The sequence below is a fragment of the Chelonoidis abingdonii genome, chromosome 24 (genome assembly GCF_003597395.2).
Source record: "Chelonoidis abingdonii isolate Lonesome George chromosome 24, CheloAbing_2.0, whole genome shotgun sequence".
In the NCBI taxonomy this organism is placed as follows: Eukaryota; Metazoa; Chordata; order Testudines; family Testudinidae; genus Chelonoidis; species Chelonoidis abingdonii.
In genome coordinates, this window is record NC_133792.1 from 23,320,574 (window position 1) to 23,342,946 (window position 22,373).

Sequence of the window (22,373 nt, forward strand, 5' to 3'; positions counted from 1 at the left end):
TCGGACATAGGTTAGGGGTTTTTATAGAAGTGGATGGGTAGGGTTCTGTGGCCTGCTTTGTGCAGGAGGTCAGACTAGATGATCATGTTGGTCCCTTCTGACCTATGAGTCTATATGTACAACACCCCTCCACAGATGCTTTGAATCAATTTTTCAAAAACATTACATACCGCAAATTACTGCAGCCTAGCACAGAAACCGTGACACACCCCTAACGGAGGATGAGTTAATTGAGGTGATTAAGAACACGCAAGAGTGAAAACCCCCAGGCCAGATGTCTTAGCTACCTCCTTGATCTTCTGTCTGACAAGATGGTTAAAAGTGTAATGAGTCACTTCCAGAGGACAACCTTCCCTCTGCACTGAGGGAAGCCCTAATATCAGTTATTCCTAAACCAGGGAGAGATGCCACAATCAGTGTTCCCTCTCATTTTTCCCACACGTGCGTAATGAATTTTCTTATGTGCACCAATATGGAGGTGATGTGTCACACATCACCTCCATATTGATGCACATAACAGAAGTCATGTGGCGGGGACGGGACCGAGGTATTCCAAGTGTGGGAAGGGGCTCAGTGCTGGGATGGAGGGTGGGGGAGGTGAGGGCTCTCAGGTGGGGCCAGAGATGAGGGGTTTGGGGTGCAGGCTGCCCTGGGACTACAGCAAGGAGAGAGAACTCCCCCCGAGCAGTACCTGGGCTGGGGGGAGGTGAGGTGCCTCTCCCCACTGTGGCAGCTTTGGACCTGGGGCCGCGGGATAGGCACCTCTTCTCCGGCCGGTCCAAACTGGATTGGGGCCAGGGCGCCTCTTCCCCATACCCAGCCTGTCCCAGCTGCGGACAGGAGAGGGACAGGGAAAGGGGTGCCTCTCCCCTGGCTTTAGCAGGTCCAAGGTTGGAGAAGTACCATCTCTTCCCGCCATAGCCCTGAGCACCTGCACTTAACAGGCTGCTGTGTGGCCGTGCAGCTTAGAGGGAACTTAGGCCACATTATGTTTCAATTTCACTTATTAATAGTGACATCAATTTATTGGCAAAAGTTCCAGAGATGAGACTGGAGAAGGTTTTAGGTTCTATCATACACCCAAATCAAGTCGGGTATGTCAGAGGCTGTCATGACAACTTACTGGTATTATAGCAGTGAAGTAAGATGACCATGAGCCATATTAGCCTTAGATGCAGAAAAGGCTTTTGATAGAGCACACTGGAGAAATATGTTTTATACCCTACAAAAATTTGGATTTGGACTCATATTTAGTTCCTGAATACAATCATTATATTCTCACTCAACCTCTCATATCACAACCAACAATGTGACCTTAGACACTTTCAGTCTCTTCTGGGATACACTCAAGGGTCCCCACTGACTCCACTACTTATTTATTTGGTTCTTGGGCCCCTGACAATAGCTACCTGGGCTCATCCAGATATTCAAGACACACAACTTGTTCCATGGAGCATAAATTGATGTTATATGCAGATGATGCCCTTCTGTACATATCTAAACCAGAAACCACAATTCCAGGCCTCCTATCAGTAATTCAAAAATTCAGAGCAATATTTGGTTACAAAATAAACAGGGAAAAATCAATGGAGTTACTGTTGCAGAGAGGTGTTGTCAAGATCTTGGTGAATAGGAAGGCATCTGTTTTCCTAGATTCACTGAGGTTCATGGAATATTGCAGCAGTTCAGTGCACCAGCAGGGGAACGATGTTAGACAGGACAGATAGCCATGATGTTGGAGTCACTGTATTCATCTGGGTATTCACAAGTCATGTGTGACTGCACCTGCTCAATACTGGTGCACAATATTCAACTACTGAATATACAAGTGCTATTGTAGATGTTCGCAGCACTGATGCTGGTACACCCCAGTTTGTACCTGCTAGTTTTTGGATTATGTTGGCTCTCGTTTTTCTCATTGCAGCTACCTTTTCAAGATGATCATGGAAAGAGAGGGTGCGGTCGAGTTTCACTCCGAGATATGTTGGAACGTAATCATATTGCACATTTTTACCATAGAAAGCTACTTTCACTGTGTTTTTGGCACTCCTATTATCAAGATGAAATGCGCTTATTACTCTTTTTTCCAGGGTTTGGTTTGAGCCTCCATTTCTAAAAATATTGTTCCATATTTTGGAGGTCCTCATCTAATGCTTTCTCAATGTCATGGAGGTTTGATGGGTGGATTGTCATGGCACGATCATCTGCATATCCAACTTTCTTGATTTAGTTGGAGGTATGTCACCTACGTATATATTTAAAAAGATTGGTGCAAGTACAGAGCCTCGTGGTAGCCTGTTGTTTATGATACGGGGTGAGCTGCTCTCATGACCCAGGTACACCCACAGGCGTCTGTTACTCAGCATGGTCCACAGCAGGTTAAGTGTTTGGTAGCAAGGTATAATTTTAGCAAGTTTCAGCATCAGGCCTTAATCCATACAGCATCATACGCAGATGACAGGTCAACAAATACTGTGCCAGTCTTTAGGGGTTTTTTTTTGATAGCCAGCCTCAATGTGAGTTGTGAGTGCCAGAACTTGGTCACAACAACTACATTTTGGCCGTAAGTCTGCCTACTCAACAGGGATACTTGGCTCAATAAAAGGGCATATTCTTTTGAGGATGATATGTTCAAGAAGTTTATAGGTCACATATAGTAGAGAAATTGGCCTACAGCTTCTCACTTCATCAGGAGACTCTCCAGGCTTTCGAATGGCAATTACCATTGCCTCACGCCATATTTCAGGGCTCCGTACGTCCTTAAGGTAGCTAAGTACAATGTTGCTAGCCACTGGAGTCCTTTGAGGCCAAGATGCTTTACTAATGAAGAGGAACTCTATTGGTCTGGAATTCTTTGTGAAAGCATGGGAAGGGGAGTTATCACAGCCCTTAAAAGAACCCTAATGACAGTACATTATGGAATGTTAAAAATGCTTCTGTGGATCTCAGGTTATACTGCAAAAGTTTCTATTTTAAATGCACCAGACACCAGAGAGGTTGTATAGAGGGGGCCCTGTCCTCTGATGTTTTTTGGCACTGTAACAAAGAAAGAACTCTGATGCATATGCTATGGGACTGTCCAGCAGCCAAGCAGCTATGGAGAAAGGTGGACATGAGTGAAAACAGTGCTGAGCTTCAGCAACCAAACCTCAGCTGAAAATTACATCCTAGGTTATGTACCTACTACACTAAGTTTAATCCACCACAAAGACTTTAGTTCTTGAGGGCCCCAAGATTATCAAGTACATGTGTCAAGGTTTTTTCCCCACTTTGAACTTTAGGGTTCAAGAAGTGGGGACCTGCATGATCACTCTTAAGCTTAATTACTAGCTTAAATCTGGTACGCTGCCACCAGCCAAAAGTCTCTGTCTGGCACACCTTCTGTTCCCCCAAAACCTTCCGTGCGGAACCCAAGACCCAAACCCCTTGGGTCTTAAAACAAGGAGAATTTAACCATCCCCCTCCTTTTCCCCGCACCAATCCCTGGTGAGTTTAGACTCAATCCCTTGAATTCCAAAACAAGGAAAAATCAATCAGGTTCTTAAAAAGAAAGCTTTTAATTAAAGAAAGAAAAGGTAAAAATTATCCATGAAAATCAGGATGGGAAAATGCTTTACCGGTACTCAGATTCATACAGACTAGAGGGACTCCTCCACCCCCAGTCTGAGATTCAAGTTACAGCAAACAGAGGTAAAAATCCTTCCAGCAAACACACATTTACAAGTTAAGAAAACAAACATAAGACTAATCGCTTGCCTGGCTATACTTACAATTCTAAACACGAAAGACTGATTCAGAAAGATTGGGAAAGCCTGGGTGTACGTCTGGTCCCTCTTAGCCCTAAGAATGAACAATGAACAAAAAAAATAGCACAAACAAAGACTTCCCACCACCAAAATTTGAAGGTATCTTGTCCCCCTATTGGTCCTCTGGTCAGGTGTCAGCCAGGTTCACTGAGCTTCTTAACCCTTTACAGGTAAAAGAGACATTAACCCGTAACTATCTGTTTATGACAACATGATTTTACAAAAATGGAGGAGTAGGGCTTATGTCCAGAAGCAGTGGTACTTAGACCTAAGTTACCAGCAAAAGAAAAAAAATAGCTTATCAAAATAGAGAACAATTTTATTAAATCAAAGAAATTGGTCCCCACCTCTTGATACATTTGGATAAAGATTGCTTCACTCATATGACAGACTTCCACTCCACCTAACTTCTCCTCTTTTTCCCCTCCCTTGTGATGCTCCCCAACCCTCTCCTATATTTTTGCCTATTTGTGTATATCTTTTGATTATCATTGTTACCTCCACTCCCGGCACGTTATGTCTGTGTAATATTGTCCGATTTTGTATTGTCTGGTCTTGCAGCTTTGACAAGTTGTAAAGTCGCATAACTTTACTCAATATCCTGTAAAATGTGCAGTATTTGTAAACATTTTACAGCTTGTATGTGTTACCTTTTCTTGTATGTTTCTTTATGAAAATAAATAAAAAAAATTTCAAAAAACCAGCATCAAAAATGGACTGCAATTGTGCTATATTTACATTCCTGTCAGGCACTGTATTTACGATCTTATAGTGCCTTTTGGTACTGACAGCACTGTTCAGAATTCAGTTTTCTTAAATGCAACATGCCATTAGTCCCAGATTCCATTTAGCAGCCACCTTCTGTTTTCATCTATATTAATAAGTTATGAAAAATTTAAAGCTGACAAGGAAGTATAAATATTTGCAAAAAAAAAAAATGCATGACTATTGCAACTAGGGGTCTCTGTTAGAATACGTTCCAAATGAAAAGATTGTTAGCTACAGAATAGGCTGAGGATGTAGGATGAACAACAGTATGAGATTCCATTATCCGTTTCACATCGTAATACTTCATTCCCCTTTGACATAAACTGCTGCAGTCTTATCTTACCTTGCTTATTCCTACCTTTATTTTTAGCATGTTTCCTTAACTAAAATTTATACTGTAACTGTAAAAAAAATATTTGAAATTTTATAATAAAATAGCAAAAGCTCTGTTGGTATTATAAGGGGTATGTTTAAGTCTTTTGGTGAAAAACTTGCTTTACACAGCTGGCAAATAAGTACTATACATTGATACATTCAGACAAAGCAGCATTAAATTTTATTTTTTTAATATTCCATGACAAGCCTCCATTTATTTCTGTGAACAGTGAAATTAAAGTAGTTTTGCCAAGTCGGAAAGTTAGTATCAAAGAGTGCATTCTAACCCTCAACAAGCTAACACCTCAGCAGGAGAATGAAATCATTGTTGGGACTTGAACATTTTATACCTTTTTGTGGAATTAAGGAAACAAGTGCTTCCAAGACTTCACATAGTTCACAGAGGAACTCACCAAATATAACGTAAACATGCTATATGCACATTTGGCAGACATTACTGTGCATCCCTTATTGTTTAAAACTACATTCATCTGATGCCAGTCCAGATTCTATCCATGCTTTTACTAATCAGAAAGTTTGCCAGATCAAGAATACAGTCGAACGTCAATAGTTGTACTAAGTATTGGGAGAACCAAGATTAATTACAAAACTTAATTAGCAAGGAAGAACATAAATATGATTAGAAATATCAAGGACACAGCATCACAAAACTCATTTGGTTTGGTTACTTTGATTATTGTTCAGTTTGAAGAAGGTACTACAGTATATTTTAGAAAAGTAGAGTCTTGTAACACCCATATTAACATGATCTGATGTTTTGTAAGGACGGGCGTTAAGATTTGATTAAAAGAAATTTCATGCAGGAAAAGAGCTATTCTCGAGACAACTCACTCCAAGAGAAAATTAAGTTTATCTTTAAAATAATGTATTTATGCACCTTTTAAAGGCAAAATTCTGAGCTATGCCAATTGATTTATTTTCAGTGAAGATAATACTGCTTCTAAAATCATAACTCCAACTCTCCCACCATCAGTGCATAGTCTTCTGTCTTTTCCCCTCATCCCCCATGCTGGCGCAGTACTCTCTGCACATTATGCTTCCAGCGTAGGCCTGTAACTCCAGGTCTGGAGGTGATAGATTTGGAGGAAGCCTAATGCCTTATTAACAAGACACTACCTAAGGATTTTATTTTATTTTTTTTAATTGTAGAGCTGTGTGAAAGCACTGAGAAAGAGCAGCATTTAAAAAAAAGAAAAAAGGGGACTTTGTCAGGAACAGAAATAGGACAGAAGCATACATCATGAAACACATGGTTTATTTGTTTATCTTTCTCACTACAGGCAAATGCTCCAACCTAGTATCTTCCTTTAAAACTTGTTTCCAGTCCTTATTGTCTTAAACAAAATCAGCTGAACAAGCTTCTTTCCTATCCCCTGAGGAAGCTGCCTTCTGTCTTACAGAGGCTCTTCCTTCACTCTTCCTCCCCCTGCCTCCCTTTTTAAAACTAATTTGCTCACCTCCTGCTGGCTGCAGGGTCCTGATACAACATAGCCCCTGCAAGGGTGTCCATAAAGCAATTAGACCCTGAGCTGAAAGGGGCCATGTAAGTGCCAAGTGTGATTATTGGTGGTGGCGGTGGTAGCTGTTATATTCCATTCAGGGCTGGGTGTGCTGACGGGGGTTTGGTGCCGTGGATGCTATAAAGCAAAGAAGCTGATACCTTTCTCTGGCAAGATTTAAAGAAGGTCCTGTGCCAGGCCCACCACTGAAGGACCTGGCCAGGTCCCGAAGCTGGAGTCTGCACAAGCTTTGAACTCCTGCAGAGCACTGGAATGTGCCTCTCCCACTTGAGCAGGGCTGCCAGCACAGGAGCCAGCAGAAGGGGAAGCCAGAGTGAGGACGCTCTGCTACCAAGCTGGAAACCTTTCTAGAAATCATTTACATGGCACCCTCAACGTTCACAGCGCTCGTACAGCAAAACAGGGTCCGAGACATCTCCTATCCACAAGAACCTGCGCAATGTAGGAGATGCAGGTTATCTATTTGTATGGCACTGTTGATGCTTAGACACAGAAAAGGACATGGTCCCTTCCAGTCCAGGTAGGTGATACGAAGAGGCAGCGAAAAGCAACAGTTTTGTTTCAAGCTAGGGGATGTCAGCCACCTGCTGAAGGGAGGGTTGGGGTGGGCCAGCCTGCTGGAAGAAGTATGTTTGAAAGAGAGACTTGGAGGAGGAAACGGCCCAGGTGAAAGCGGGGCTGGACGGGGACAAGGACGTTGCATAGAAGAAGGCATAGAGGCTGGAGTGGAAAAAGGACATTGAGCCCTTATGCTTCAGGGCAGAAGCCAAACTGTGAAGGTCAGGAAGGAGTTTTCCCTGTATGCTGGTTATTCCCTAGCTGGCTGCTTCAGGGTTTCTTACACTGTCCTTGGAAACAGCTGGTTCTGGCCACTGTCAGAACAGGCTGTTGACGTAGATCAGAGCAGAGAGCTATCTACAGGGCATTTCCTCTGCTCTTATTACTTGGGTGCTGCGTCAGATGGCCTGGCTGGAGTGAAGCGGGTGAAGAGGGTATGGCGAGCTCATCAGGGGGGAGGGATAGCTCAATGGTTTGAGCATTAACCTGCTAAACCCAGGGTTGTGAATTCAATCCTTGAGGGGGGCCATTTAGGGAACTGGGGTAAAAATCTGTCTGGGAATTGGTCCTGCTTTCAGCAGGGGGTTGAACTAGATGATCTCCTGAGGTCCCTTCCAACCCTGATAGTCTGTGATTCTGTGAAGTGCAATTCTGTGAAGTGCAAATGAACATTTATGCAAAACAAAACCAGTTGAGATTCTTCCCGCTGAAGTTAGAAATTGAGAAAGTATACAAATTCTTCTGGACTCTGGAAGTTATTTAAGATCATTATTTGAATTCTATTAGTTTGCTTACTGGTATAAAATTTTTTCTACAGATAAAAATAAACATTAGAACAGGTAGCCCAAGAGCACATAAATGCCTTCCTTCCCCCCGGCCATGTGGTCTTGGGGAAAAACTACAGAGAGGAGCCAGTCAGAGAGACTCCTGTCAGAAAGGAGCTAGCCAGGGCCACACCTTCCCCTTGCAGACCCCTGAACCCAAAAATATGCAAGAAAGAGACCACCTTTACTCTGGGGGCAAAAAGAGCCAAGTGGTGCCTTACCTCCCCCACCCTTGCAATTAGGCCTTGGGGTAAAAGTGAAGAAAGAAGCCATGCAGAGACTCCAACTGGTAGGAGCAGAAACAAGAACCCTCTGGACATTCAGGGTGTGTCTATACTGCATAAGAAGACCCACAGCAGCAAGTCTCCAATCCCATGTCAACTGACTCAGGCTCACACTGTGGGGCTAAAAATTCCAAATTGGGCTGAAGTCTGTACTCAGAGACCCAGGGGTCTCAAAGCCGAGACTCCAGTCAGAGCCAAAATATCTACGCGACTATTTTTAGCCCTGCAGCACAAGCCCACAAATTCAAGTCAGTTGACCCAGGCTCTGAGATTCATTGCCATTGGTTTTTGTTTTGGGGGTTTTTTTTGTTTGGTTTGCTAGGTTTTGTTTGGTGTAGATGCACCCACAGACAACTTCCTACTGTGTTTACTGAACTGTCTCTACCCTGTGCTGATTGGTTATTTGGTCCAATTCTCTCCCTCCCTCTCGAGTTCATCTTCACTCCACATGTGCCTCTTTTCCCCCTTCTCCTGTGCCCCATCCTTCTTCCCTTTTCTTTCCATTTAGCTTATCCTCTCCTTAAGCACAAACATACATAAACAAAGCCACAGACGCAAAACAAAAACTGTGGAACTAACATGATGTTTGCTGCCATCACATTGTTCACTCTGTTTGTGTTATACGCTTTCCTGAAACCTGTGACTGTCTTGTCCATTTAGATAATAAATTCTTCAGGGCAAGGACCATCTGCTACTTTGTGTTTGTACGGTGCCTAGCACAATGGAGGGCCGATTATGGGTTGGCCTTAGACACTACTGCACATGATAAATAACACTGGGAAATAGTCTATTTAATCTAAAAATTGAATTTTCAAAGAAGCCTAATACAGTTAGGCATCCAACTCCAATTGAAATTCAACAGGATTTGGATGCCTAATTCCCTTAGGCTCCTTGGAAAGTACAGTCACAGACTTTAAAGTCAAGTGAAACATAGAAATTTAATGTTTTACCAATATATGCATTTCCTTTACACTGCCTGGTGTTTTCTGTCGAGAACAGTGGTTTTCAACCTTTTTTCATTTGAGAATGGAGGTGTGGACCCTTTTGGAAATCTTAGATATATGTAGTCTGTGGACCCCCAGGGATCTGCAGACCACAGGTTGAAAACCACTGATCTAGAACAGTTGTTCCCAAATTTTAACAACCTGTGAACCCCTTTCACTAAAATGTCAAGTCTCGCAACCCGCTCCTAAAAATGAATATTTCCAGGGATTTTCTCCTTTACCTGAGTATAAATTATAAAAGCAGTGAGCTTGGAAATATAAAATTTGTTTTTATGATATGCTTATTACACATTATTATTATTAGTTATCATTACAGTATTATTACATTATGAAAACGGCAACACTCTTCCAAGATCTCTCTTTCATAGCTTGTATCACTTTGAATAAACCTGTTATAAGACAAAGCTCCTAGGTTTCATCAAGAAGTATCAGATGTGAAACAGCATGAAGGAATTTAAGAAGCCAACTAAAAGAGTTCCTCCTGCACAAGCATTCAGGTCTTGAGCAGTCCAGGCAAACAATGCACGTTACAACAAAGCTTAAACTTCTTCATAATAATTTAAAAAAAAATACTAGCTGCCTATTTAATTTTAAAAACAGCAAAAAATATCCTCCTCCCTTTCCATGTCTTATCATGAGTCTGGAAGTTTAAATCTCAGTGTGATAGATATGCTTGCTTAGATCTGCTTAGCTCTTGGTAGTCAAGGGGCTCCGGGCTGCTGGGCCCGTGCCAGGGTTCCTAGGGACAGCTCTGTCCGCTATTAGGGAATTTTTTCCCAAGAACCTCCTGTAACATTTCGTGAACCCCAGTTTGGGAACCACTGGTCTAGAATGATATTAGGAGGCTTCATTTGTACAGTGCTCTTCATGTTAACGGTCTCAAAGCGAATTACAAATTACATATATAGGAATCTTTTCACACATCATTGAAATGCAATCACCTCTGGAATAGAATGCAACATGGATTTTACAGCACAAAGCAATGCTATGCAACAGTTTAGGATGGACATGACAATGACATGTGGATAACTTTCCTCTTTTCAAAGGAGTAACAACTCCAGTAATAAGAGTAAAACATTCCTTATTAGTAAAATCTGCTGAGACTTGGTAGCATTCAGGCTGCTTTACACTAAACCCCTTTCAGAATAACTACATTCATTCCAGCACACAGTGATCTGCACCACTGTATGAAATGCTCTGCATGAAGCCTAACCAGTATTTTATCAGTACTACCACCTCCTTTTATTTATTTATAGTATATTTCCAGATCAAGGAAACCAGACATCCAGTTTGCCTTTTTCCTGCAGCTATACATGGACTGAAAGCTTACAGGATTTTTGGCAACTTTCAAATCCCTTTCATGTTAGTTTGCTGCAGCTACTGATCATTTTGCAGATACTTCCTCTTTGTAATTCTTCACTCAATGTCTCATTACTGTATATTTATCTAAAATAAAATTGAAGTGCATGCCCAGGTAAAAAATGTTATTTTCATGCTGCATAGTCTACCATATTTACTGGTCTATTAGTTATGAGCAGGGAACTGAGAGGTTAGGACTCCCAGGTTTTGCTCCTGGCCATATCACTTACTGGTGATGACCTTGAACAAATACTTTGCATCTAAATACATGCTTTACCCATGTATGAAATAGGCATAGAATCAGCTCACATTGATTCTTTCTGTAAGGAGATAATTGTAAAGACAATTGCAAGGGGCTTTAAAATCCCTGATGAAAGTTGCTTTAGAAATAAAAAATACTGATTTGTTTTGTGTTCAGTGGAGTTTGACATTAACTTTTTTTGCTTTGCTGTTGGACACCTGCACATCTCTAGAATCCGTGTTTGCCAATTACTGCTATCCAGCCAAAAAGGAAGACTTCTAATGTTGTTTGCAACCCAGCAAGCAAACTATTTTATTTTTAAATATCTCAACAACAGAACTGTAAATTTAAAGTAATGTAAAGCATAGAACAGCCTTGAAAAATTTTACTCATCCATTTGCCTGGTGGCATCAAATCCTTCTCACCCCTGCCAATAGACAAATGTATGATTAGAATTTTTTGCATTTTCATTATGATCAGAGCTTGGAAAACCCACATGTCTGTAGCAAGTAGGACTCTTTCCCAAAAGCTTCTGCAGAACCAAAGCCTTCAACTTTTTTAAAATTACATTTCTAGCCCTTATAGTTATGAAGGCACTCTTCCAAACATGAGCTGAGGACAAGCTGACATCAAGCTGCCATCTCCTTCTCCTCTTGGACCAACCTCTCTCTCCGTTTATGTAAACGGGAGTTTCAAAACGACCCACTTTACAAATGTCTTGATTACATCTTCCTCTTCCACACACACATTGCCACTACAACCACTGTCAAATGCAGTGTAATTTCCTGCTAAGTCTCTGGACCTTTATTTAAATTACATTATACTAACCACATTGTAGTCCTCAGAAAATTTCTCCTGAACTAATAAAGACGGGTAAGTATTTGTCAATGCTTCGGCAGCTTTTATGACTTACTGCAGCACCACTGGGTGCATCTCACCTGAGCCATCCTCCCTACCCCCACTTCCATATATCTTTTAATACAATAGGTTGTTACATCTACACCTCCTGCTTCACCTCCCATACACATTTGGTTTAGGAATTGAATAACTTTCTTATTTTGTAAAAGCAGATACAAAATGACTGAAAGCTCAAAAGCTTGTCTTTCTCACCAACAAAAATTGGTTCAATAGAAGATATTACCTCACCCACCTTGTGTCTCTGATAAAGCATGTGTTCAGATTTGATCTCCTGTGTCTTTGGCCAGATATTAAAGGCCTTGTAACATTCCCTTGGCCTTTATTACCCAGTCTTAACTGCAACAGCCAAGACAACTAAGAAAAAATCTCTAGACTAACAAATATGGATATTAAATCACTCGTTCTGGAAAATTTAGATCAACTAATGCATTTATTTTATCATGAATTACACTGAATAATTGTAATTCAAGGATATCATCAAAATTCTTAGTCTAGAACTCTAACATTCAACAAGTATTATAGGCAACATGTCCTTATGGCAATTTCAGTTCACCCAAGCTCTTACTGGGAAGGAACATTTTAACTTTGAAAAGGAGGGAAGATTATTAAGATCTGATACTGACTCCCTCTGGAGCCTGCCACAACTCATTTAACCTCTACACTTCAGTTTCCCCTTCTGTAAAATAGGAATAGTACTTAATTACCTAAACCAAGTAGTCACGAAGATAAGTTAATACTGATGACAAGAGCTATGTAAGTGTCAAATACTATTATTAATAATTGGCTTCTTAGTGCCACATGATCAGAGGTGCACACAAATTATTGACTGTTTACTTGTAGTGCACCACTGCATTTTCATTTATTTTTAATTGGCCTTCCTATCTATGACACTCACTCAGGGAACAAATTTTGGCTCCAGGACCCACTAAAATCCGTTTTAAGCAATTTCACTAACTTCTAAAATTCCTGATAACCAAAAAGAGTTCTAAATCAAAGCATTAAGAATCTTTGATTGTTAAATTAAATGTTCTGTTTTATTTAAGGCCAGTTTTCACAAAAAGTCTAATTCAGCTTAATTCCATTTATCATACCCTTTCCAGTGCTTTTACTTCTGAAGGCATTAGTTGTTGGCACTTTCACAGTTAATTGCCATTATTGTATCCTGTCGCACATAAGTTACTTTTCTAGAGGACATATTTAGACAACAGTTGATTCTAATTAATTTTCTCCAAATGTTCATCAAGTCACCCTCTTTACAGTTCAATCATTTATGCTGAAAAATAACAACTGCATCAGGACATCATGTTTCAAATATCATGATACAGTACTGTACTTTATCACAAATTTTTATTTGAATTAACAGATGTAAACCTCCAATCTCTACATTCATAACAGTCCATGTCATTGGTTCCCATCAACATGTAAAACAGTGGTTCTCAAACTTTTGTATTGATGACCCCTTTCATACAGCAAGCCTCTGAGTACGACCATTCTTATAAATTAAAAACACTTTTTTATATATTTAACATTATAAATGCTGGAGGCAAAGCGGGATTTGGGTGGAGGCTGGCAGCTCATAACCCCCAGTTTGAGAACTCCTGATGTAAAAGAAAGCTGCTTACCAAGAGACCACCTGCCATGGTGATTCTGCAATTTAGTATCCGAGTCAAGGTCAAAGCCGTTAAAACCCCCAAACTGATTTTCTTTAAAACGGTTCTCTTACCTGCATACATATTTTGAGGGATAGAAACACGATAAGGAACTAGTTAGACTTCAGTTTCTCTTTTAGTTTTTCATCTCACACAGCACTGTCTTCTGCCATTGTACAACATTTTGCATCTGCCCACCTACAGTGTCCCATATTACTTCCTATTGCTTCTAGCCTCTCTACCAACTTTATGTCCTGGAATTTTCAGGTCAGAAAAAAAATAATTCTAGTGCAAGTTTATTTTATTATAGTAAAGTAACTGTTTCCTAAATACCTTGTTTCTGCATGGTTCAGGAACCAATTCTGTTTCTTGCTGAACAACATTCCTGCTAGCTTACAGCCCACTGAATATTTATTGGTCTCCTCTACATTCCTCCTTACTCTATCCACTGGTTACTCAAAAATTACACAATATTTCGTGCAAATTATCTGCTCCTGTATTATTCAAGTACAACACATCATTACTCTAGTTATATTTAATATAATCCTCTTTCACCCAAATCCCACACTTTCTATTGAACTTTATATAGAAAGCCAATTATTTACCACTATAAGTCTGAACACAGAAGTTTTAATGTCTAACTAGTACTAAACTCTAAAGAACTACTTTACATCCTTTTGCACTTCACAATCAAGAAATATCCAAACCAAAGCCTAAAAATCCTCACCATTTTCCTAAAGCAATACTGCACATGTGGGCAGTAAATCCAAAACTGCCATCTGACTCAATCAATAAATTTTCTTCTTTGTTTAGTTAATTTCAGACCCTAGAAAAGAAATGAGTACATCACTGTCTGTTTCCTTGCAAGAAAAGTATCTTCAATTACATGCTCCTGACACATAAAATGCTTTTAAAAGAGATGCTCACAACTCAAACAAAACAGATATCCTGACAGAGAAATTTTGTGTTTCAGAAAATTAAGACACCCATAGAAAATTGTCTGCAAACATTCCCACTAATTTAATAAACAACTAATCTGTTTTCCTTTGTGAGGAAAGATCTACTGGGAAGGAGATGAGGAATGGGCAGGTAAAGAGAAGAAAAAAAAACTGAGGCAGGAGTTGCGGCTACTTTAGATTTTCAAAAAAAGAAGCTGAACACTTTTGAAGGATGGTAGCAATTTGTAAGTACTTAAATTAACTTAAAGTTAACATTTTCCAAAAATTTTAACTGCTAGGTAAATTAACCCAAGTGAATCAAACCATGAAGTTATTTGATGAAATTATGTATAATAATTTCAAATGTGCTGTGCACTTCTTCCAAGAGATTTAATATGGGTTTCATGTCTTAATTCAATTTTTTCATTTTTCTGCAGAGAACTGGTAATAAATCTGTGGGAACATAAACAGAAAAGAGGACTTGCAAAACTGCAGAAACAACAATCCATGTTGGCTGATTAACAAGTTTTATTTTCTCTAGCAATGCAAAAGGTGAAAGCTACTTCAGAGAGTATGTTTAACAGAAAATCTTTGGGTGACTTACAGCAGACTATGAAGCAAGCAGACCTATCAAGTCTCACGCATTTAGATGGAGATTCCTTCATTCTGCATTCATTTTAAGAACATTTTTAAAGTTTGTCCTTATTTTATTTGGGCACCCTTGACAATTTTTGTAAAATACAGTAAAAGAGACGTCTCAGTTATCCCTAACATCAAATCAGTTCATCCAGCAACAACATTAGCTAAATATTAACCTCCCCAGAAAATTTCCCGAGATACTATACCCTCAATACCCAGTCCTACGCCTCACCTACATCCCCTTATGGATGAGGGAGAAGTGGGCCTTGCAGCACACCTTGAAGACAGACAGACCAAGTGGGAAAGCAACAACTCAAGTTTGAGAGTCTCAAAGGCCATGGGGTCTTAACAGAATGTGCTGTTACCCACCCTTCTCTCATATCAGTGGGTTGCAGTTCAGACACCTGTGCTTATTCCAAATCCAACAATATTTCCTTTAGACAAGTAGGTACTAACCCATTCTAAATCAAAAACAAAGTCTTAAAATCAACCCAGAAATCAATGGGCAGTCAGAGATGCTTGTAGAGCACAGGTTCATTATGCATCCAGAAGGAAACATCATTTAAGTGAGTCACCGAACTCTGTACCAGCTGAAGTTTCTTAACAGATTTAACATGCAATTCTATGTAGAAAGTATTGCAGTACCTAATCTTGAGGTGACAGAGACACGGATGAAAATTACAATATGTAGCCACAAGAATGGACACAACCTCCTAGCTGTCCATAGATAAAAAAAATAGCTGACCAGTCTGTAGCTGCTACCCGACGTTTGCACATGCTAAACAAGAGGAGTGACAAATTAGAACTCTATGCAACCGAACAGGAAAGTGCCCTGATAGAGGAACAGCAATCACCCAGAGTATTCTGTAAAGTAAGAACAGAGCCACCTCATCAGTCCCATTCACCAATATTACTGTACGCAAACATGTCAGCACCCTCTGGATAAGAACAGGTTTCTCATGCACAAATCTGCTTCTCAGACATTTATGATTTTAGCTTTTCTAAAAATCTCAATTTATTCACGTTCTTAGTTGTTTTAATCTGAAAGCCCTGAATATGAAAGCAAGGCTTACCCAGCTAGCACCTCTGGCAGGGCCCCCATCTTAATGGAATCTGCTGTATGCAGAGGGGAGATAGCAGCTGTTTCAACCCACTACTCCCCACAACCTCTATCCCCTCTTTCCTTAAAGCCCCCCCCACCATCTATACTCACACTTCTCATTTTCTCGGCCTGCTGGCTGAGGGCTCATTCCTTCCCTCTAGCCTTGACTAAAGACACCCATTCTAAGCAGGGAAGATAGAGGCCTCTTGTCACCAGCTACCCCCTTCACCCCTAGCACCTGAACAGCGAGGGTTACCCCCCCCCGAGGACATCTCCGCCTCAGACAGCCCTGTCCCACAGGCCTGCAAACGGACAGATTTCTCCTCCAATGATGCGCACAAGGGACACCGTCCTTAGTGTCTGGTCCTACACACCCACCATTGTGGGCCCGGGTGGGAGGGGGCCATCCTTCAGGCAGCGGACAAAGAGGATGTGGAGATGGAGGAAGCTCCCCTCTCCAGCGGCCTGCAGGCTGGGCAGAGGGGCTTCCCCCCCTTTGCCCTCCTCTCCTCTCTCCTGGGGCCTGCAGGCTAGGCAGGGGAGCTCCCCCCGCCCTCTCTCTGGCCTGCAGGCTGGGCTGAGGAGCTCCCCCATTCTCCCCTGCCCTCCCCTGAGAGACCCAGCAGCTGGGCTGAGGGGCTCCCCGGGCACTCACTTGATCCTGGACCCCATGGTCTCTGGGGGGCCGCATGGGCCCGGGGCGGGGGTGGAGGGGCTCGGTGGGCTGTGCTCGCTCCTCCGCCTGCCCCTCAGACTCACTCCATCCCAGCCAGCGCCAGGGTCGCCCAGGCAGGATCACAGCGCGGCGCAAAGGCTGCTGGGAGCTGTAGTACGGCTCAGCCCGGCCCGGAAGGGGCAGCGCGAGGACTTGGCTTCCTGGCTCGCCGCCGCGCCCGTGTTGTCATAGCAACGCAGACCAAGCGCGTGCACATCGTTCAACCGTCTTCAACGTTTTCTGAGGGGAAAGAGGACCCTGCCCCCCCCCACACTCTTAAAGAGGGGGCGGCCCCCTCAGATAGTCCTCCCACAGACACTCATAAAGAGGGACCGGGATACCTTCCCGCAAGACACCTCATAACCTGACCTACCTTCCCGTACTCCATAGACGGGGTCGGGACCACCACCACCACCACCTCTCGGCTCCACGCAGCGACCCTCGGTTTCTCAACCTTTGCGATACCAGGGACTGGCTTGCAGCCTTCCTAAACTTTTGCCAGGGAAATCTCAAGGACTGGAGCAGGTTCACAGACCAGTCTTTGAGAAACACTGCCCTAGAGCATCCCATAAACAGCAGCTGGGTTCCTCTTCTAGCACACCTTGTAAACACTGGCTGGGACCCGCGAACAGCCTGTAGACAGGACCTGAATGCTCCCTGAAATACCCACAAAGAGGAGCCAGGCCCACAATGCCCTGTAAATATGGTTGAGTCCCTCCATAACACAACATAAATAGCTGCTGAGAAGAGATTGAACCTTCCTCTCAAAACAGACTCATCATCTCATAAATAAGGATTGATGAATTCCCTCAGCCTCCAATAGATACAAAATACCCCCCATGTACAGGGACTGGAAAAACCTATTCCAAGTAGCAACACTGGTTTTGGAAACAGGATAGAGTTTCCAAGGAGAAAGAAATTGTGAGCAGGGATTCCTGTTGAACCAAAATGCAAAAAATTGCAGAGGAAGTTGCAGAAATCAAAGCTGTCCAAGAGACAATATTAGCTGTCCAGAAGGAATAATCAGACCCGAAGAAGACAATAAAATAGGATCTGGAGGTTTTTTAGAAGGAAGTGAAGGCAGAGATGAGATCAATTCAGTTTAAAATAAATATTCTGCTGGATCAAAAATTACAAAGGATCTGGACAGATTCTGAAACCCATCTACAGCATGCCTAGTCAAGACTGGCAAACAGGATAAAAGAAGTGATGGTTAGTCTCTAAGGTGCCACAAGTACTCCTGTTCTTTTTGCTGATACAGACTAACACGGCTGCTACTCTGAAACTTGATTACTGTGGCCTAAATACATTTCCAGGATATGGGAAATATTCTGAAAGCTCTGGCCAACTTGGAACTTGTTAGAGTAAGAGATGAGCTGAAGTAAGGAATTAAAGAGCTGGAAAATTAGCTAAAGAAGAAACTCCAAGGGTTGCAGACCATTGTGGAAACCAGCTGCTGGGATGAGGAATCACGCGACCCACAGCACATGTCCAAGATAGGACATTTACAAACTTTTCAACCCCATTTGTACACCAAGGTAGCCCAGCTAGGAGGGATCAGACAGTCCCAGTTCAAGTAATACAAAAGTCAACACAGAAAATACAATAGTGACCACTGAAGGGAAAACTTCATGAGAGGTATCATGGTCTAACTTTAACATCATGTCTCAAATAAATGAAGGGGGAGATGAAGAGAGGGGTGTTTTTAATAGCTAACTTGAGTGCACCAGATCTGATGATGCTCCAGAGGATGACTGAGTTATCAAGAGATGTCAGAAGCAATTTGGAGCCAGCCATCAACCTAATCTGGCCAGGACTAGGAGGAGAAGGGAACAAGAGATCCCACCTTAACTAGCAGAGGGCCATATGAGATTGTTGTCTGGCAAAGCCAAATACCACTGGGGGACAAACTGGAAATGGCCCATTTTATTGATGCTTAACTTGACATGCTCTTGCTAATTAAGATCACCAAAAGGAAACCAAGGACACTGTTTAGTGGTGATATTTGCTGCAGCACTGAAGTCCTTCCAAGCAATGGCCAAGCAGAAAAGAAAGCAGTTGCTAGTGAGAATGACAGAATCTCTCTGACATGAGCCCTGTAAGTACAAATCTGTATTTAACATGCATGATGAAAAAGAGGATTTTTGAGTCATGACATTTTGAACAATTAGGCCATCTTTACACTTGAAAGTTTTACCAGAATAACTATTTCAGTTAGGATTGTGATTTTTTTACCAAAATTATTATACTGATAAAGGCTCTAGTGTGGACACAGTCATGCTAGTATAAAGGTAACTTATACTGACTTAGTTACATCCCTTCCCATACAAGAATAGGTATGCTGGGATAAGGAACTTTTATATGACTGCATACACACCATGGGGATTTGTATTGCTGTAACTATACCAGAACTATACTAGTGAACTATACCAGTATAGTTAAACAGATACAACTTTTGTGTACAGGCAAGCCCTTATAAAAATTGTTAACAGAGATTGACAATAACAAAAAATAAAGGAAATAATTCTTGTAAATGCTGGTGCTATGAAAAAGTTTTGCCCCCAAAAAAGAGTGTTATAAATGCAAGCCAGGACAGAGTGTCATAAGTTTGTAAGGAAAGTTCCTCAGTTTGGGAAAACAGACTGACACCAAACTGAAGGGGCAAAGGTTGGTGATACAAGGAGTAGCCTCACAAGTTGGGTTTTTTTGGGGGGGAGGGGTGTTGCATTTTTTAGATCTGGTCAGTTGAATAACAGTAATAAGTATAGGACTATTGAAGAGAGTAATAGAAAATGTGCAATGTACAGGATTTGTGGACACTGGCTCAAATGTAACAGTTATTAAACTAGATATACTAAAAATGCTAAGGTCTAGAAGACCCTGAATAAACAGCCATATTGGGCTCAAATGGAGACAATGACTGAAGAACATGCACTCATCCAAAAAATGCGAAAAATTAGGCTTAAAAAATTGGGCCTCAAGACCTGGAACAAGAGATCTAGGCAACTGAGATAATGGATGGGGTCATAATGGCTAATAACTATGTAATAAATTCCAGGAAAGGTGTTGTCATAGGATAGCACTGGCCCTTTAAGAGGGAAGAGGCCAGTGCATTTGTGATTGATCATTTGACCCACAATTAAGTTTAAAAAAGAGTTCTGGGGCTTTAGAGGGAGAGGGCTTTGAAGGAAGTCATGAGGAGTAGATCAGAGTAGCTTGATAATAGAGTCAAAGGGGGACAGGTGAAAATTGCCTAAGGGGGAGAAAAGCTGCTACATAGATCCAATGAGAGGAGCAAGGGTTGATAGTGAGAACTATAAGCACATTGAGTGTTTTGTATGAACAAAAATGGTTAAAAGGGAACCACAAAATACAAGCCACTGCATCTAGTAAATACTGACAAAAGAAAACAGAAAAACTATAAAGGGGTTGGGGAGCAGGGGCGTGGAGAAGTTTTGAAGGCAAACTCTAAGACTTTCTTCTGGAGTTGTTTTAGCACAGTGCTCTACGCTCAAAGAGCTTTACAAACCATTGAGGGATTGTATTAGGAATGTATAAATAATTGATTCCTCAGCCAGTCCTTGGGCCTCAGACATAAGGGGAAAAAGGTCAGAGTTCCATATTCTGTGTAGACTATAGAAAATTGAATTAAGTTACTTAGAAGGATTCTTATCTATTCTTAGCAGCAGATACCTTAGTTTTCCACAATGAATCTTAAAACTAGATATTGGCAAGTAGAAATGGATCCAAAGGATGGGGGAAAGACTACTTTTGCATCTGGAGAAATACTGTGATTACTTCAATTAATGGTTTTTGGCTTGTTTAACACCCCTGCCACCTTTGAGAGGCTTATGGAAGGGTATTGTATGGCATACCTCTCTCACCCTGTCTTATAGCTGGATGATATCCTGATGCATGCTAACACTTTTTTGAGCAGGAATTGATACATGTACACATAGTCTTTGATAAGATTAAGGGTGCTAATCTGAAACTGAACTGAAATAAATGTAAGCTATTTCAAAAAGATGTGACCAATTCAAGCACACAACTAGCGAGGAGAGATTTACACTGTCAAAAAGACAATTTTAGATGTTTGGGTTTGTAAGCATTATAACACCATTGGATAGGTTGAACAAGAAGGGGAAACCAAGCTGCAAGGCCTTAAAATCTGCTACTTCTCAGCAGAGAGGCAACAGTAAGTACTTAAGAGTGTTCAGTGGTTTTCCCCAAAATAAATACAGGTAGTAATAAAACCCTATACTGAGACAAACTTTAACAATATGCCTTCTGTTCTTACCAGATTTCTGCCCCAAGTGGGAATTCAGACTGACCCTGAATGGTTAAGTCGGGTTCAAAGCACTTCTACTTAGCCCCTTTAGCTATCCAGCTGGCATGAAATATTCAAGGCTACAAACCATGTTGGATCCTCTGTCTGTACAGGCTCAGTGTAATCCTCTTGCCAGGTGAGCCTTAGCAGTACTCGGCAGCACACCTAACTGAAAAGACAAAATCTCTTTGCCAGTGTTTTAATTTGGTTGCCCCCAAAAGGCTAGTAGGTGCATGCACTCTGGAATAACTTTCAAGCATTTGAGACCCTGGAGTGATGATCTCAGCACTGGTTTGATCTCTCTGTGAACAAAAAATCACTGCCAAAACATGTCAACTTTAGAAAAAGCTGTTGGAGGGTGGGAGGGCTGTACCTTGGAAACACCTTGTAAATCATATGGCCCCAAATATGGTATACTGATCAAACCCTGTGCTTCAATGAGATACACAAAATTTGAAGGCAATCTGAGTAACTTTGTGGATTTTAGAGCACTTAGGCCTGGTTTAAACTACTGTTAGGTCAACATAAGTCGCCTTTGTGTCAACCTATTTATGCATCTGTCTGCATACAAATTTGCCTCCTACCAGTGTATGTGCCCCATTATGAGGATGCAGTAACACCGCCTCCACAAACAGCATTGAACTGTGATCAACATATAATGTCAGTGTAAACACTGAAGGACCTATGTTGACCCTAACAATCCTCCACCAGCTATTCCACAGTGCCTGACAGTGACTGCTCTGGTTACAATTGTTAACACTGCCCAGGGGATCACAGAGACGGAAAGCCACGCACACCCCTTAAAATTTTTGCATATTTTTTAAATGCATTTTCCTGATTGTCCAGGTTGGCGAGCACATCTAGCAGCTCCGCCTTGTTGTTTGCAACTGCCCAACTGACCATGGTGCCTCTGTGCTCTAGATGTGCTCCTGCCTGGAATAGACAGAAGCTATCGGATCTCTTGAGTCTGTAGAAAGGGGAGACTGTGCAGACACAGTTACAGACCTATCAAAGAAACACACCCAGTGTCCCGACGGCCACCAGCCCCACGCTCAGGGCTCTGCTCCTGGCCCTGTGCTCAGGGTCCCAGCAGCCGCCGGCTACAAGCCCAGGGCTCTGCTCCTGGCCCCGCACCTGGGGTCTCACTGGCCCCGCGCCTAGGGCTCTGCTCCTGGCCCACACATGGTGTCCTGGCTGCAGGACCCACGTCCAAGGCTCTGCTCCCAGCCCCAGCTGTGGTCCCAGTCTCAGCCCCCCTTACCCTATCCGTGTCTCCCCACCTTCCTGGAGCCACAGTCCAGTCCGAGCCCCAGATCTGGGGAGAA

At 41.9% G+C, this 22,373-nt stretch overlaps 1 protein-coding gene across 9 annotated transcripts in view; it reads right to left on the minus strand.

Moving 5' to 3' along the window:
• DENND1A (DENN domain containing 1A) overlaps positions 1 to 16,839 on the minus strand; it is a 365,450-nt gene extending 348,611 nt beyond the window's left edge. For 7 of the 9 annotated variants that reach the window (XM_032767498.2, XM_032767497.2, XM_075060652.1 and 4 more), the window contains exon 1: positions 16,662 to 16,815. In XM_032767498.2, the coding sequence (XP_032623389.1) occupies positions 16,662 to 16,678 (17 nt within the window). In that variant the 5' untranslated portion in view covers positions 16,679 to 16,815. Of the gene's footprint in view, positions 1 to 16,661 lie in introns of all 9 variants that reach the window. The other 2 variants (XM_032767499.2, XM_075060653.1) reach the window with 2 other exon arrangements.
• Between the last annotated feature and the right edge of the window lie 5,534 nt (positions 16,840 to 22,373).